Source organism: Hippopotamus amphibius, chromosome 3 (genome assembly GCF_030028045.1).
Source record: "Hippopotamus amphibius kiboko isolate mHipAmp2 chromosome 3, mHipAmp2.hap2, whole genome shotgun sequence".
NCBI classification, from domain to species: Eukaryota; Metazoa; Chordata; class Mammalia; order Artiodactyla; family Hippopotamidae; genus Hippopotamus; species Hippopotamus amphibius.
Genome location: NC_080188.1, coordinates 68827086 through 68839716, shown reverse-complemented (window position 1 = coordinate 68839716; position 12631 = coordinate 68827086). Strand labels below are relative to the sequence as shown.

Below are 12631 nucleotides of genomic sequence, written 5' to 3'. Positions count from 1 at the left end.
AAATATATTATTCGGTGGGTTCACAGAATTCTGCAACAATTACAACAATTAATTTTAGAACATTTTCCTCATCACAGAAATTAACCTCATACTCACTAGCAGTCATTTCTCATTTCTCCCCAATTCTATCCTTCCCTCTGCAATAACCCTTGACAACAACTGATGTTTCTATCTTTATAGGTTTGCCTATTCTATACAATTCATATAAATGGAATCATACAACATATGTCTTTTGTGACTGGCTTTTTTACTTAGCATGTTTTCAAGATTCATCCATGTTGTGGTATATATCAGTACTTCATTTTTTTAATTGTCAAATAATATTCCATTGTATGGACATATCACATTTTATTTATCCATTCATCAGTTGATGGACATTTCGATTGTTTCCACTTTTTTCTATTATGAACAATATTGTTATGAATATTTGTGAACCAGTTTTTGTGTACATGTATGTTTTCATTTGTCTTGGCAATACACTTGGGGATAGGATTGTTGGGTCAAATAGTAACTATATGTTTACTCTTTTAAGGAACTACCAGGTGATTTTTCAAAGTGGATATACCATTTTACATTACTACCAGCAATGTAGGAGGGGTCCCATTTTTCCATACCCTTGCCAACACTTGTTATTGTCCATCTTGTTGATTATAGGCATCCTAATGGATATAAAGTCGTATCTCATTGTAGTTTTAATTTTTATTTGTCTTGTGGCTATTGTTGAACAACTTTTCATGTGCTTATTGATCACTTGTATATCTGTTTTGGAGAATGTCTATTCAATCCTTTACCCATTTTTAATTGAGTTTTTTGGCCTTTATTGAATTGTAAGAATTCTTTATATATTCTAGATATATGTCTCTTTCAGATACATGATTTTGTAAATATTTTTTCACATTCTGTGGATTGTCTTTTTACTTTATTGATGATATTCTTTGAGGGGCAGAAGTTTTCAATTTTGATAAGGTCCCATTTATTTTTTCTTTTGCCACTTTACTTAATTTGTCATATCTAAGAATTTTTGACTAAATCAAAATCACAAAGATTTACTCCTATAGTTTCTTCTAAGAGTTTTATAGTTTCAGCTCTTACATTTAGGTGTGTAATCTATTTTGAGCTAATTTTTATTTATGGTGTGAAGGAGGGATCCAGATTCATTATTTTGCATATAGCTATCCAGATGTCCCAGCACCATTTGTTGACCCACAAGTTCTGATATATATAGTATGTTCATTTTTATTCATTCTGTTTTCTTATTTCTATTTTGATTGTTTCTTTGCTACATGAGTTGTCTAGACTCTTTTCCTTTCCAACGCATTTGTGATCTAGTTACATTTTCGTAATTGATTTCTCACATAAATGCTTTGTGCTCAGAGATTGTAGTATATTATAATACTAATTCTTTGAGATTTGAAGGGGATAATATATAGTCTAGTTATAATGTGGTCAATTTTCATCCCTTGTGTGCCTGTAAAGAATGAATATTTACATTTGTTGGATATAATTGTATTACGTTTCTTAGATCAAACTCGATAAATTAGACATTTATATCATTTGTATCCTTAGTGATTATTTAATCTACCCAGTGTCAGTTATGGATTAAAATGTGTTAAAATATTTTACTGTCAAGGTGCATTTCTCTCTTTTTTCCTTTAGTTCTGTTTTTGTTTTTTTTTTTTTTTTTTTTTCTTTAGTGTATAGTTTTAACTCATGGGAGGTTTCAAGCATACCTGAAAGCAGAGAGATTAGTTTAATCAATTCCTTCCACCCTCCCATCTTTAATCATTATCAATATATATGACCAGTTTTATTTCGTATATTCTCTCTACCCTTCTTCTATGCCTCTCCAGTATTTTATAGCAAATCCTAGACATATATTGTTGTTTTATAGACTCAATTTAGATTTACTCACACATTTACCACAGTGTTTGCTCCACAGTATTTGGGCCTCATAATGTCCATTCCCTTTTACATCTCAGCCAATCTGGAAGCATTTTCCTTTTGTTCAAAATATGTATTTTAAGTATCTTCTAGTGAATCTTAGTGGTAAATTTTCTCAGTTGTTGTTTGAAAATGTTTTTAATCTTGTCTGATTTCCAGAAAATTAGTGCAGAACTCAAGTTCACAGTTATTCTTCCTGAGCATTTTGAAGATATTACTCATTTAGCTGCCATTATTGCTGTTGAGAAATAAATAGGAAGTCTAATTTCTGTTTCTTTGTAGGTAATTTCATTGGCTACTGTAGGGACTATCTTTGTGTTTGATATTCTTCAGTTTCACCATGATATGGCAAATAAAAGTATGTCATAATTAATTGGATGATAGTAATTTTGAGTTATTAACATTAAACTTAATATTCTACTTCTAAATGGTGATCAGCGGTCTGTGAACAGCTAAGTACATAAGGGACTGCTTGCTATTTAATTAGAAAGATCCTATGGTGTGTCTTTCTGAAGTACACAATTTGTCAGCTTTATGACTTTCTTCTCAAGACCATGTGTATGTTCCTTGATGTAAACAGACATAGTATACTTTCTGTATCTTTCTACAGCACTGTTGGAAATAATTATGAAAAATGGAAGCACTGCTGGAAATAGCCCTCATTGCCGAAAACCATCAGGTAGTGGTGATCAAAGCAAGCCTAATTGCACAAAAGACAGCTCACCTGGTAGTGGGGAAAGTGGAAAAGGCTACACCAAAGACCAAGTAGATGGAGTTCTCAGGTAGGAATAAATGTAACTTATATGTCAATTACAATTGATACTAATGTAAGTTTAATGTTGTAACACCTAAAAAATGGGTTTGAATTATAATTCAATAGAAGAACAGAAATTGAGGAATTGAGCTCTGGGTGTCTTATACTTTGTATTCTTTATAAAATCAGTCTGTAAACTGCCAACTCTATGGAAGTTTCCATCTTTTAAAGTAACTATAAGGCACAAATTACTTACAGAAAAAAATGTTTTGAGGAAAATTGTTTCAATTTTTTGACAACAGTATTGAAAGAGGATAAAGAATTGTTTTGTCATAAATATATGAAAGCAGGAGAATTTCATATGAGAAGAAAATTGAGGGCAATTGCAACAGCATTTTCAATTTTCTATGTGATGAAGGATAGTTTTTTTTCTTCTATTTATATTCTTTCTTTAAGGCTATCTTTATATATATGCAAATACTATAATGTCCTCTCCTTTTAATATTTTTCTTACTCTGACTATTCTGTTTCATTGTTTTAGTTTTACTTCATGATGCACTTCTACTTAAAGCAGAAGAATTAGGTAGAATTGAAAAATTATGAACTGGGTTTTAGAGATTGATTTTATTAATTTTATAATTAAAAAAAGATTTTCTGAAAAGAAAATGAACTTCTGAGTGTGAAACACTACAGGAAATACTATTATTGTTTCCTGCTACAGCTTAAGGAAGCTGTATCGATGTTGTACTGAAATTGCTCTCTAGGGAAACTAAAGTATAAGGATGAAGGACTGAACAGTAATTAATCGGATAATTCAACGTGGATAGTGAATAGTAGAGTGAACTAGCTTAAGTGAAGAGTAGGTAAAGCTAGTTTTCTTTCTCTTTTGCCCTTTCTTATCTATTTCTCTTTTAATCTTATTTTCTTTCTTTTCTCACCTTTTTTTCTCCATTCTTATTTTTAGTTAATTCTTTTTTACTCACCATAATTTGGAATTGAAGTTATTTTTAAATCAAGTATCAATGTATTTATATTTTGCTTTTCTTCATATATATTTAGATGCTAAAGCTTGAATGTAACATTTTATCTGTGTGTAACCACAATAAGAATCAAGGACTCCTTAATCATGGTAAAGGGTATTTGGTTAGCCTGAATGGTAGTGAAGTACTTTGAGAGTTATAAATAATGTTGTTAACCACTTTTATAGCTGTAGATTTGTGTCAGAGGTGGCTGAATAAGTGAGGTGAATAAATGAGAGACTTGCTTTTGAATTTCTTTAAGAAAAAACCTTTAATTAAACAGTGTGCTGAAATGTGTTCCAGGAGACCACATCTCTCCAAAAACAAATTGTATTGTCTTGTAGAAAGTACTTTTTACTGGGAGAACATGTTCTCAGTAAAAGACCTAAAAAGAGTAAATTGTGTGAAAGATGAAAGATGTTGTGGGTACAGATCCACTTTGTATATGGCCAGAATTGGACAGATGGAAATAAAATGTTGAGGGAGTTCCTGTCTGTTGGGTCTATGTTCTCTTTAAAATTGCAGATGAAGCTATCCTATGGGAGTTAGAAGAAAAGAGATGAGATTGAAAGCTTGAGAAGAGTGGTAAAAGTATGGAATATTTGTAGAGGGGAAAGGCAGATGGAATGGGAGAATTAGTGGCTAGCACTGAGGACCCAGCCAAGTTTGAGACTGAATTTTTATGGAGTACAAGTGTTAGCTCAGTAGTATACCTCTATTAGAGATTGTTTTTCTGTTGGTAATTTTAGCATGCCTCTTTTTATTAAATAAGTGCAGTTTTTTTTTCTTTTGGGGAGTAATATGATCAGAACATTCTTTAATAGAATCCCTAAGTTATTCAAAGCACTTCATTTGGTATCTTATACTTTATAAGAGTTGCTTAGCTAATCATGTAACACTCTTCATTATATTAGCCTTCATAAGTGTTGCTTTACTGAGGTAACAGATCAGCAAACACTTATATGCTGTATATTTTTGTTTTTGTTTGACCTATACACAGGGGATTTTTGTGAAGAAAGCCACGTTATCTTGTTGGTTAGCATGATTATGCAAACAAGTTGCTCAGTGACAGTTTGGCTCAATGGGAGAAGCCATGCAATAATACTGCATCCGTTGCATAAGTAAGAGCTAGCTTATAGTAAGACTGAAGAAAAAGTGTGTAACTTTGTAAAACTCATATTCTGTGAAACTAAGCACTGTTTGTTGTCTTTGCATTGAAATACATTGAAAAGTTACAGGGCAAAATGTATCCTGGATCTAATTTGAAGAGATTTTTAATATCTCATTGGAAATATATCTTTTATTTTAAAAATTTATAAGATCAGTGTGAAATCATTGACTGGCCATCATTATCTGTTAGAAACACTTCTGTATAACTGTTAAAATTATTTGAATTATGGAGATTTCATTAGAATTGGATTTAAGCTGTAGTTCTTTAAGTGAAAACAAAATCAATCATTTTGTTTATAACATAAAATAAATTTATAAAATAAATAATCCTTTGTCTCAGGAATAAAGAATTATTTTCCTAAACACCAATTAAATTTGGAGTTTATTTAAAAATCCTCTATAACATATGAAAAAAAGAATAGAAAGAGGACCTTCCTCCCCTGGCCAATATGCTTTCTCGCACATAAAGGAAGATATAAAAGTAGACCCATGCATATTTCTCCTTTGTTGAGCTCCCAGACAAATCTTCTGGCCTTTTTGCACAATATATCCTTCCAGGGCAGATAATAGGTTACCTCTTCTTCGTTTTCTTTTTTTTTTTTTTCAATTCTTTGGTGAGGATGGAGAAGGTTTGAATCTTTCAGTAAGGAGTGAACTATAAAAAGTGTGACAAATGCATTTAGCTGGTGAAAAAGAGTATAATGAACAATATATGAATTAAAATTAATATGTGAATGGTAATTTCTCATTTAGATGTGAAAAATTAAGTAAATGAGTATATTTGTAGCATTACTTGACATATATAGTCTACAGCTTGTCCACTTTATACCTCTTTGCTGGCTTCTCAGAGAATTTATTCTCTAATATAGGATGAAAAATTCAGTGCAAGGAAAATATGGTAGAGCTAGATACAGCTGAGAAATAATTGTTTTTCCTACCTTTTTTCTCTTTGTAATAGTACTTAGCTTTATGACTCATCTCTAGAGGATTGTGAATTCCAACCTAATTTCCTTATATTATCCAGCAGCCCTCTCCTAAGCTGCCTTTTTCTACCGCCTAGCCTTTTGTGCTTAGGAAATAATCAACTAAACAATTTTAGAGGATTAATCTGGTATATAAGTAAACATCTTACGCACTCAAACCAAGTAGTAATGACTTTAAGATTGTTGAGCGTTTTATCATTGCTTTTTTTTTTTAAAGATTTATTATATTTATTTATTTATTTATTTTTTGGCTGCATTGGGTCTTTGTTGCTGCGTGCGGGCTTTCTCTGGTTGTGGCGAGCAGGGGCTACTCTTCGTTGTGGTGCATGGGTTTCTCATTGTGGTGACTTCTCTTGTTGCGGAGCTCGGGCTCTAGGCGTTTGGGCTTCAGTAGTTGTGGCACATGGACTCAGTAGTTGTGGCTCGCAAGCTCTAAAGCACAGGCTCAGTAGTTGTGGCGCATGGGCTTAGTTGCTCTGTGGCACGTGCGATCTTCAGGCCCAGAGATTGAACCCATGTCCCCTGCACTGGTAGGTGGATTCTTAACCACTGCACCACCAGGGAAACCCTATCATTGCTTTTGTGTATGTGTGTTCAGATAGTGTCTGTAATATTTTTAGCTCTGGTCCTGGTCCCACAGTTTTCTCCTCTATTCCAAATTGATTTTTGGTGCCAACTACATTTTTCTTACAGCATTTATTACTTTTTTTTTTCCAAAAATGACTTTTAAATCATCACCATTTCTGCCCTCAAATTGAACTACTCATCTATCCATTCAACACATGCTGAACTAGGCACAATCTGTGCCTTCAAAGGGCCTAATAATCTAGAAGAGTAGTCAGACAAGTAAACTGATAGCTGCAGTATATTTAAGATAGTTGCTGGGATAGGGCTAAGTTCAGAGACCTCTGGGAGAATATAAGAAGCTCACCAAACTTTAGTCTTGAAGAATCTGAGTTCTTTAGAAAAGAAAGAGCTCAGCCGAGGTCTGAAGAAATTATAGAAACTAAGCAAGAGGAGAGGCAGAGAAGGCACATTCTGGGCACCAAAACCAGCAGAGTCTGTATAAACACTGAGTAGAAGAGCATACAGAAGGAGGTGGATGGAGTCTGAACAGGCTCCTTTTCTTCTTTATTCTGATTCTGAGACAGCAGGATTTTCAAGTCAGACGAACTGAGGATTGAATCTTCACTTGTGAGGCCTTTCCTAATCACCCTATTTAAAATCGCAGACCTCTTTTTCCATTCACTGTTTTCTTTTGCCACTTCATTTTTCTCTAAATATGTATCACCATATGATGTACTTCATATTTTACTTCTGTATTTGTTCATTTCTTGTCTCTTTCCCAATTGCAAGTTTAATGTGAGCACAGGTTTTTTGACTGCTTTATTCACCACTATAGTGTCTGAAACAGCATCTAGCAGAAAGTAGATGTTCAGTAAATTTTTGTTGAGGAAATAAATTTTGGTTTCCATCTATTACTTGGTTATATGACTTTTGGCAATTTACATAACCACTTGAAGCCTTGATGTCCTCATTGATTAAATAGGAATAATATCTACCTAATGAGGAGTACATGAAATAATTTGTGTAAAATAGTCAACATAATAAGATTCTATAATTCTTTATATAAATTTTTGTGGAGAAGATGTAGTTTGGAACTCAGGATCTTCATATTTCCAAAAAGTAATAAGGAGCATGTATTAAAGATTACATAATGTCTTAGCAGAGTCTGGTGAGCAGCCCATAACCTAATAGTAATATTTCTGCAGCAAAGGTTCAGATATCACACTTGAATATGATAAATGAAGACTGTATAGCAGCTTCACATCTGTTCAGTTTTGCCTTTGAAATTTTGCCTCTGAAAGTTTCCAAGTCAGGTTTTTGCAGTCAAATTATAGAATAACTTTCATTTTTTAGAACTTTGGATGTTGGAACATGGATATGGGATTGTGGATATGTGCCTGACACACAGTAGGTGTTCTGTACATGTCCTTCTTCCCTTTTTTTTTATCACATAGTTTCTTAACATATCTAGGACAATGGGTCTCTACAGAGGCAATGCTCATTCTCTGTTTTGTTTACTAATAGGTCTCAAGTACCCTGGGACATAGTTGGTGCTCGATAAATATTATTGACTAAATAAAGGAAATGTCGTGTGTATGAAGTAAAATTGACATGTTTTAATATTTATTAAGTATCTAAAGTAGAAAAATCTAATTTTAATTATTGTTACTCAGAAGAAGACCGCCTAACAGATTTTTGTTGTGATTATAAAAACAATTCTATAATCTTTTCAATATGTTCTCTTTTTTTTCCCTTGTTCATATAACAGATGGTGAATGCTTTCATTATGAAAGGAGGGCTAAAGTTCATTTATTCCATACATATTTACTAAGAACCCATCATGGACCAAGCACTGTGATGGCTAGTAGACCTAGTAGTGAAAAAAGATTAATCTTGTCTCTTTTCTTTGAAAACTTCAAGTCAGCCTTTGCAGTTCTTTAGCTGTCAGTGAACAATTTTGCCTCGGATCCTTTTACCTCTTACTGCCTCTGTCATCAAGCCACTCATACGTGGAACACATTTAAAGTCATAAAGTACTCAACAAAAAATATTTAAAATGTACCTGTATTTTACTGAAGGAAAATTATTAGGTCATGGTAGAATGTTAGCATCCAAAAGAATCAGTGTTCTCTACTCCATTCAGAGTATTTCTTTTCCTAACGTACTTCAAAGACTCTGGGCTTAAATGTTGCATATTTAGGGTTGTAAACTGTGTAAGTAATCTTTCAGAGTATGTTCCTCATAATGAAAATCAGATGTAACAAATATTTTCACGTCCCATGATGTATTTTATTATGAGATTTTTATCTTTCATAGAGAGAGACACGAATTCTCTTTAGCATTGCCTAGCTAAATTAACTTGCCTTGACATTTAAGCCATAGGATACTGTAATTGTTTTACATGCACTAAACTGTTGCTTTGATATTTGATTAGGTTTACATTATGTAACAACGAAACTCTTGGAATGTAATGCACATTAATCCTTAGCTGTGACATACTTGTGAGGAGTTTTGGAATTTCTTTATGCGCTTAAGAGTACTATAAAATTGTTCTGACTCTCTCATTTTAGTTACAGTGTGTGCTCTGTCCTTCATCCACATTTGTTACGAGCTTTGCTTTACTTCTCTGTAGTTGTGATAAATTGCACCAAGGACATTCTCATGGTCAATTCTGCTTAGACTGGGAGAGCTTGGAAAAATGGTCTGTGGTTGAAAAAGAGAATGGAACAATAACCCTTAATGGATAAACTATCATTTGATAACACGAAAACAGTCCACAGACAGTTCTTTATAATATTCTGATAAAAAAAAAATTAGAGGTATTACTCGAAGTTCTTCCTTGAAGTTTACTTATAATGTAACACACTCTCTTGTTCACAGCATAAACAAATGTAAAAATTACTATGAAGTACTTGGAGTTACCAAAGATGCTGGTGATGAAGATTTGAAAAAAGCTTATAGAAAGCTTGCTTTGAAGTTTCATCCAGACAAAAACCATGCACCTGGAGCAACAGATGCTTTTAAAAGTAAAGTAAACCTTTTAAAGCAATTTTCTAAGCTCTTTTCAGAATCCAATTTACAATGTTTTAGAATTAAATTATGCCTTTAGACTGGTGCATTTAGAGGCCCGCATAAGCAAGAATCCTCAAAATCCTTTAAAGCTTCACTGTTAACTTATTATACCAAGAGCCAAACAAATGCTGGTTTGGCTTTATAAAAGCAACGTCAGTTTCGATAAAGTTCTAAGTAACTTTTCTAGATACCCAAGCATGCTTTCTTGTTTACCACACACAAGTAGTATGATGATTATGCATGAGCTTCTAGCATATTACCAGCTTGTTCTAAAGGAACTAAAAGCAAAATATTTTTTATGCGTTTTTAAGATATTAGAGAGTGTCTAGAATTGGGAAGTTACTTGGAATCACTATTTGTCCAGTGTTCTATTTCTGCTAACTCTGGCCAATTTTTGCATTTTTATATGTAGTTCTAACTAATATGAATTTTTTTTCAAGAATGTTTCTTTCCTCTTGGCTACTATTCATTGTTCCTCATTTTCTTTCTTACTATTTTAGTTTTTTGCCAATTTAGTAAATAAGTGTGAGATAACTGATTTTATAATTTCATGTTTATTACAATTTATTCATAACAGTTAACTTCTGATTCATAGGAAAATGCTTAAATTTGTGATTATTTGTTCTTGTGAATTTGGCATTCATAGAGCCAATTTATGTTTACAGTGAAATGCTGGAGTCTTGGAATAGGAGAAAGGAGATATCCTTTTTTTTTAATTTTCCTAAAAGATAGGTGACTCAATTGTTTTTCATAAAAATACTGTTAAGATTGTTTCCCAAACAGTTTTATTTCTTAAAGGAAGTTGCCAAGCAAAATACATTTGGGGATTATTAATATGTTCCAATAAAAGCAGATGCCAGAGTGGTGCTGGTGAAAGTAAAATGTCTCTGTGACAGTGAGAGCCTTCTCTGTCTGTTTCCTTAAATTAAAAGTAGCATGTTGAAAGTATAGGAAAAGCTTCTTTACTCAAAAACACTAACTTTAACACATATTCCCCCCTCAAAATTAAAAAACTTTTTTTCACATTCTGAATTAAAATCATTTAATTAAATTTTTTTTTGTTTTTAAGATGTTTAAAGATGTTTGGCATGAGTTATTTGCATGTTTATGAACTGTGAGGTGATTTCAGTATTCTTCATTAATGTTAAGGACATTAAACTGCTTCTTTCTCCCATTTCTGTATTGAAGTCATGTTAGCATTACTGATCTTAGAATAACAGTAAGTGGATATACCAATATTTTTACAGCGTTTGTTGTGTTTTGAAGAGGTGAGCAATATAAATGTCACCCTACACAGACACTTAGAGGAGTTTTACAAAGGTGATTATACTTTGGTGCGGTACATTGCAGAGTCTAATACTACACTTTGCAAAACTAGAAACTTAATATTTATCAACATGCTGGGCGGTGATTCATCTCTAGAGGAAAGGAGCACATTATTCAATACACAGGAGGTTATTTGTAAATCAGAATGCCAATTTATTAATTCCAAAGAGCATCATAATAGGGTGGTGGTTGATGAACCCATATTTCATTGAGTAGAAACTACATAGAAAACCCAGATTGTTTTGACTTCCCTGACAGTGAAGTGTTTAAGACTTCGTGCTTCCACTGCAGGGGGCACAGGTTCCATCCCTGGTTGGAGAATCCCTCATGCTGCGTGGCACAGCTAAAAAAAAGATAAGGAAAAGAAAATCCAAATTGTAAGCCACAGATGCTTCGTGAGCAAAGGTAGTTAATTAGAAAATATTACTGCTAGTGTGTGATCACACAGAAGTGGCAGGTTTCATTCATTCAGCACATAGGATCTTTTCATTACCTTCTGAATCATCTTATTTTAGTTATAACCAATTGATCTGAACTTTCTGTGTTTGGGATACCAAGCTGTTTATTCTAAGTAAAGACTATAGTTTTTTGTTTATAGAAGAGGTAAGTATAGATTTATTGCTCTGTAATTGCCAAAATACTTTTTTAAAGAAGATGGAAACTGCTTGTTTTTTATTTCTTTCAAGAATAGAAAAAGAGGAGATAATTGGTTAAGGAATTAAATTATATATAAGAGATACTTTCATTTGTGAGTTTTGTAAAACTTTAAAAATAAAAGATTACGATCAAAGGGGCTAGACTAAATGAACTCAAGTTCATGTAGCTCTTTGTTCTTTAGTTAGATTTGTGAGTTTTTCAAAGCGGGGATGTTTTATTTACATCTAGACAGTGACTTGCATAGTATATATACACATACTTTAAAAAAATATTTGAATGAAATGGATCCCTTTTCTTCTCTCTGATGTGGATATCTTCAAAACATGCCCAGTCTATGTTACCCTCAAAGACTCCCAAGCATTTCAGAGACTATTTGAATAGTACATGTGCCTGTTTACATATATGTGAATATAATGACAACAGACATTGATTTGCTGTTTATATGTTTGCTTGATAAATAATAATGGATCAGATGCTACTGCCTATGTTAGTTCTGTAGTTCAGTGTTCTTAATATCTAGAATGAATGGGTAGGAACAGAGAAGTCAGTTCTAGTTTGGAATAATAGTAATATCTAACATTTGACAAGCATTTTATAGTTTTTCATTCCCGTTTTAAAAATTTAATGCTTATGAAAAATCTTCTGAAATAGATGGGAACCAATGTCATCCTTTCACAAATAAGAAAATTGAGGCTCAGAGAGATTAACTGATTTACCCAGAATCTTCCACAAGACTGAATGTAATTAAATTCAAAACATAGAATAAAGATGTTTGAAGAAAAGTCAGAAAGATAAAGTAGAGTTATAATCAGAGTAATTGGAGAAGCCTTCATTTAATAGGTGAGAATTCAGAGTTTTCTCAAGGTGAGTAGGATTTCTATGGTTAGAGAAGAGAAAAGATGGCAGAAATTTGGATATGAGAATGAGGGAAGTGACTTGAAAGTCAGTGAGGACTTCCACTTTCTTTCAGAAAGATGGAAAATGTGCTTTTCCCTGTTCCTCACACTAAAGTGCAACTGAATATTAGTTATAAGATAAAATGAACATAAGATAACTGAAGTAGAGAGAAGAAGGTAGACCAGCTAGGGACCTTGGGACCCAAAGAACAGCATAGCAGTGGGTTGCTCAGATTTTCATTTTGC

The 12631-nt window shown here is 32.9% G+C and overlaps 1 protein-coding gene across 4 annotated transcripts in view; it reads left to right on the top strand.

Moving 5' to 3' along the window:
* DNAJB14 (DnaJ heat shock protein family (Hsp40) member B14) overlaps window positions 1-12631 on the top strand; it is a 50381-nt gene that overhangs the window by 13664 nt on the left and 24086 nt on the right. For 3 of the 4 annotated variants that reach the window (XM_057727793.1, XM_057727795.1, XM_057727796.1), the window contains exons 2-3: window positions 2552-2723; window positions 9315-9460. In XM_057727793.1, coding sequence (XP_057583776.1) covers window positions 2552-2723; window positions 9315-9460 — 318 coding nt within the window. The remainder of the gene's footprint in view (window positions 1-2551; window positions 2724-9314; window positions 9461-12631) is intronic. The other variant, XM_057727797.1, reaches the window with a different exon arrangement.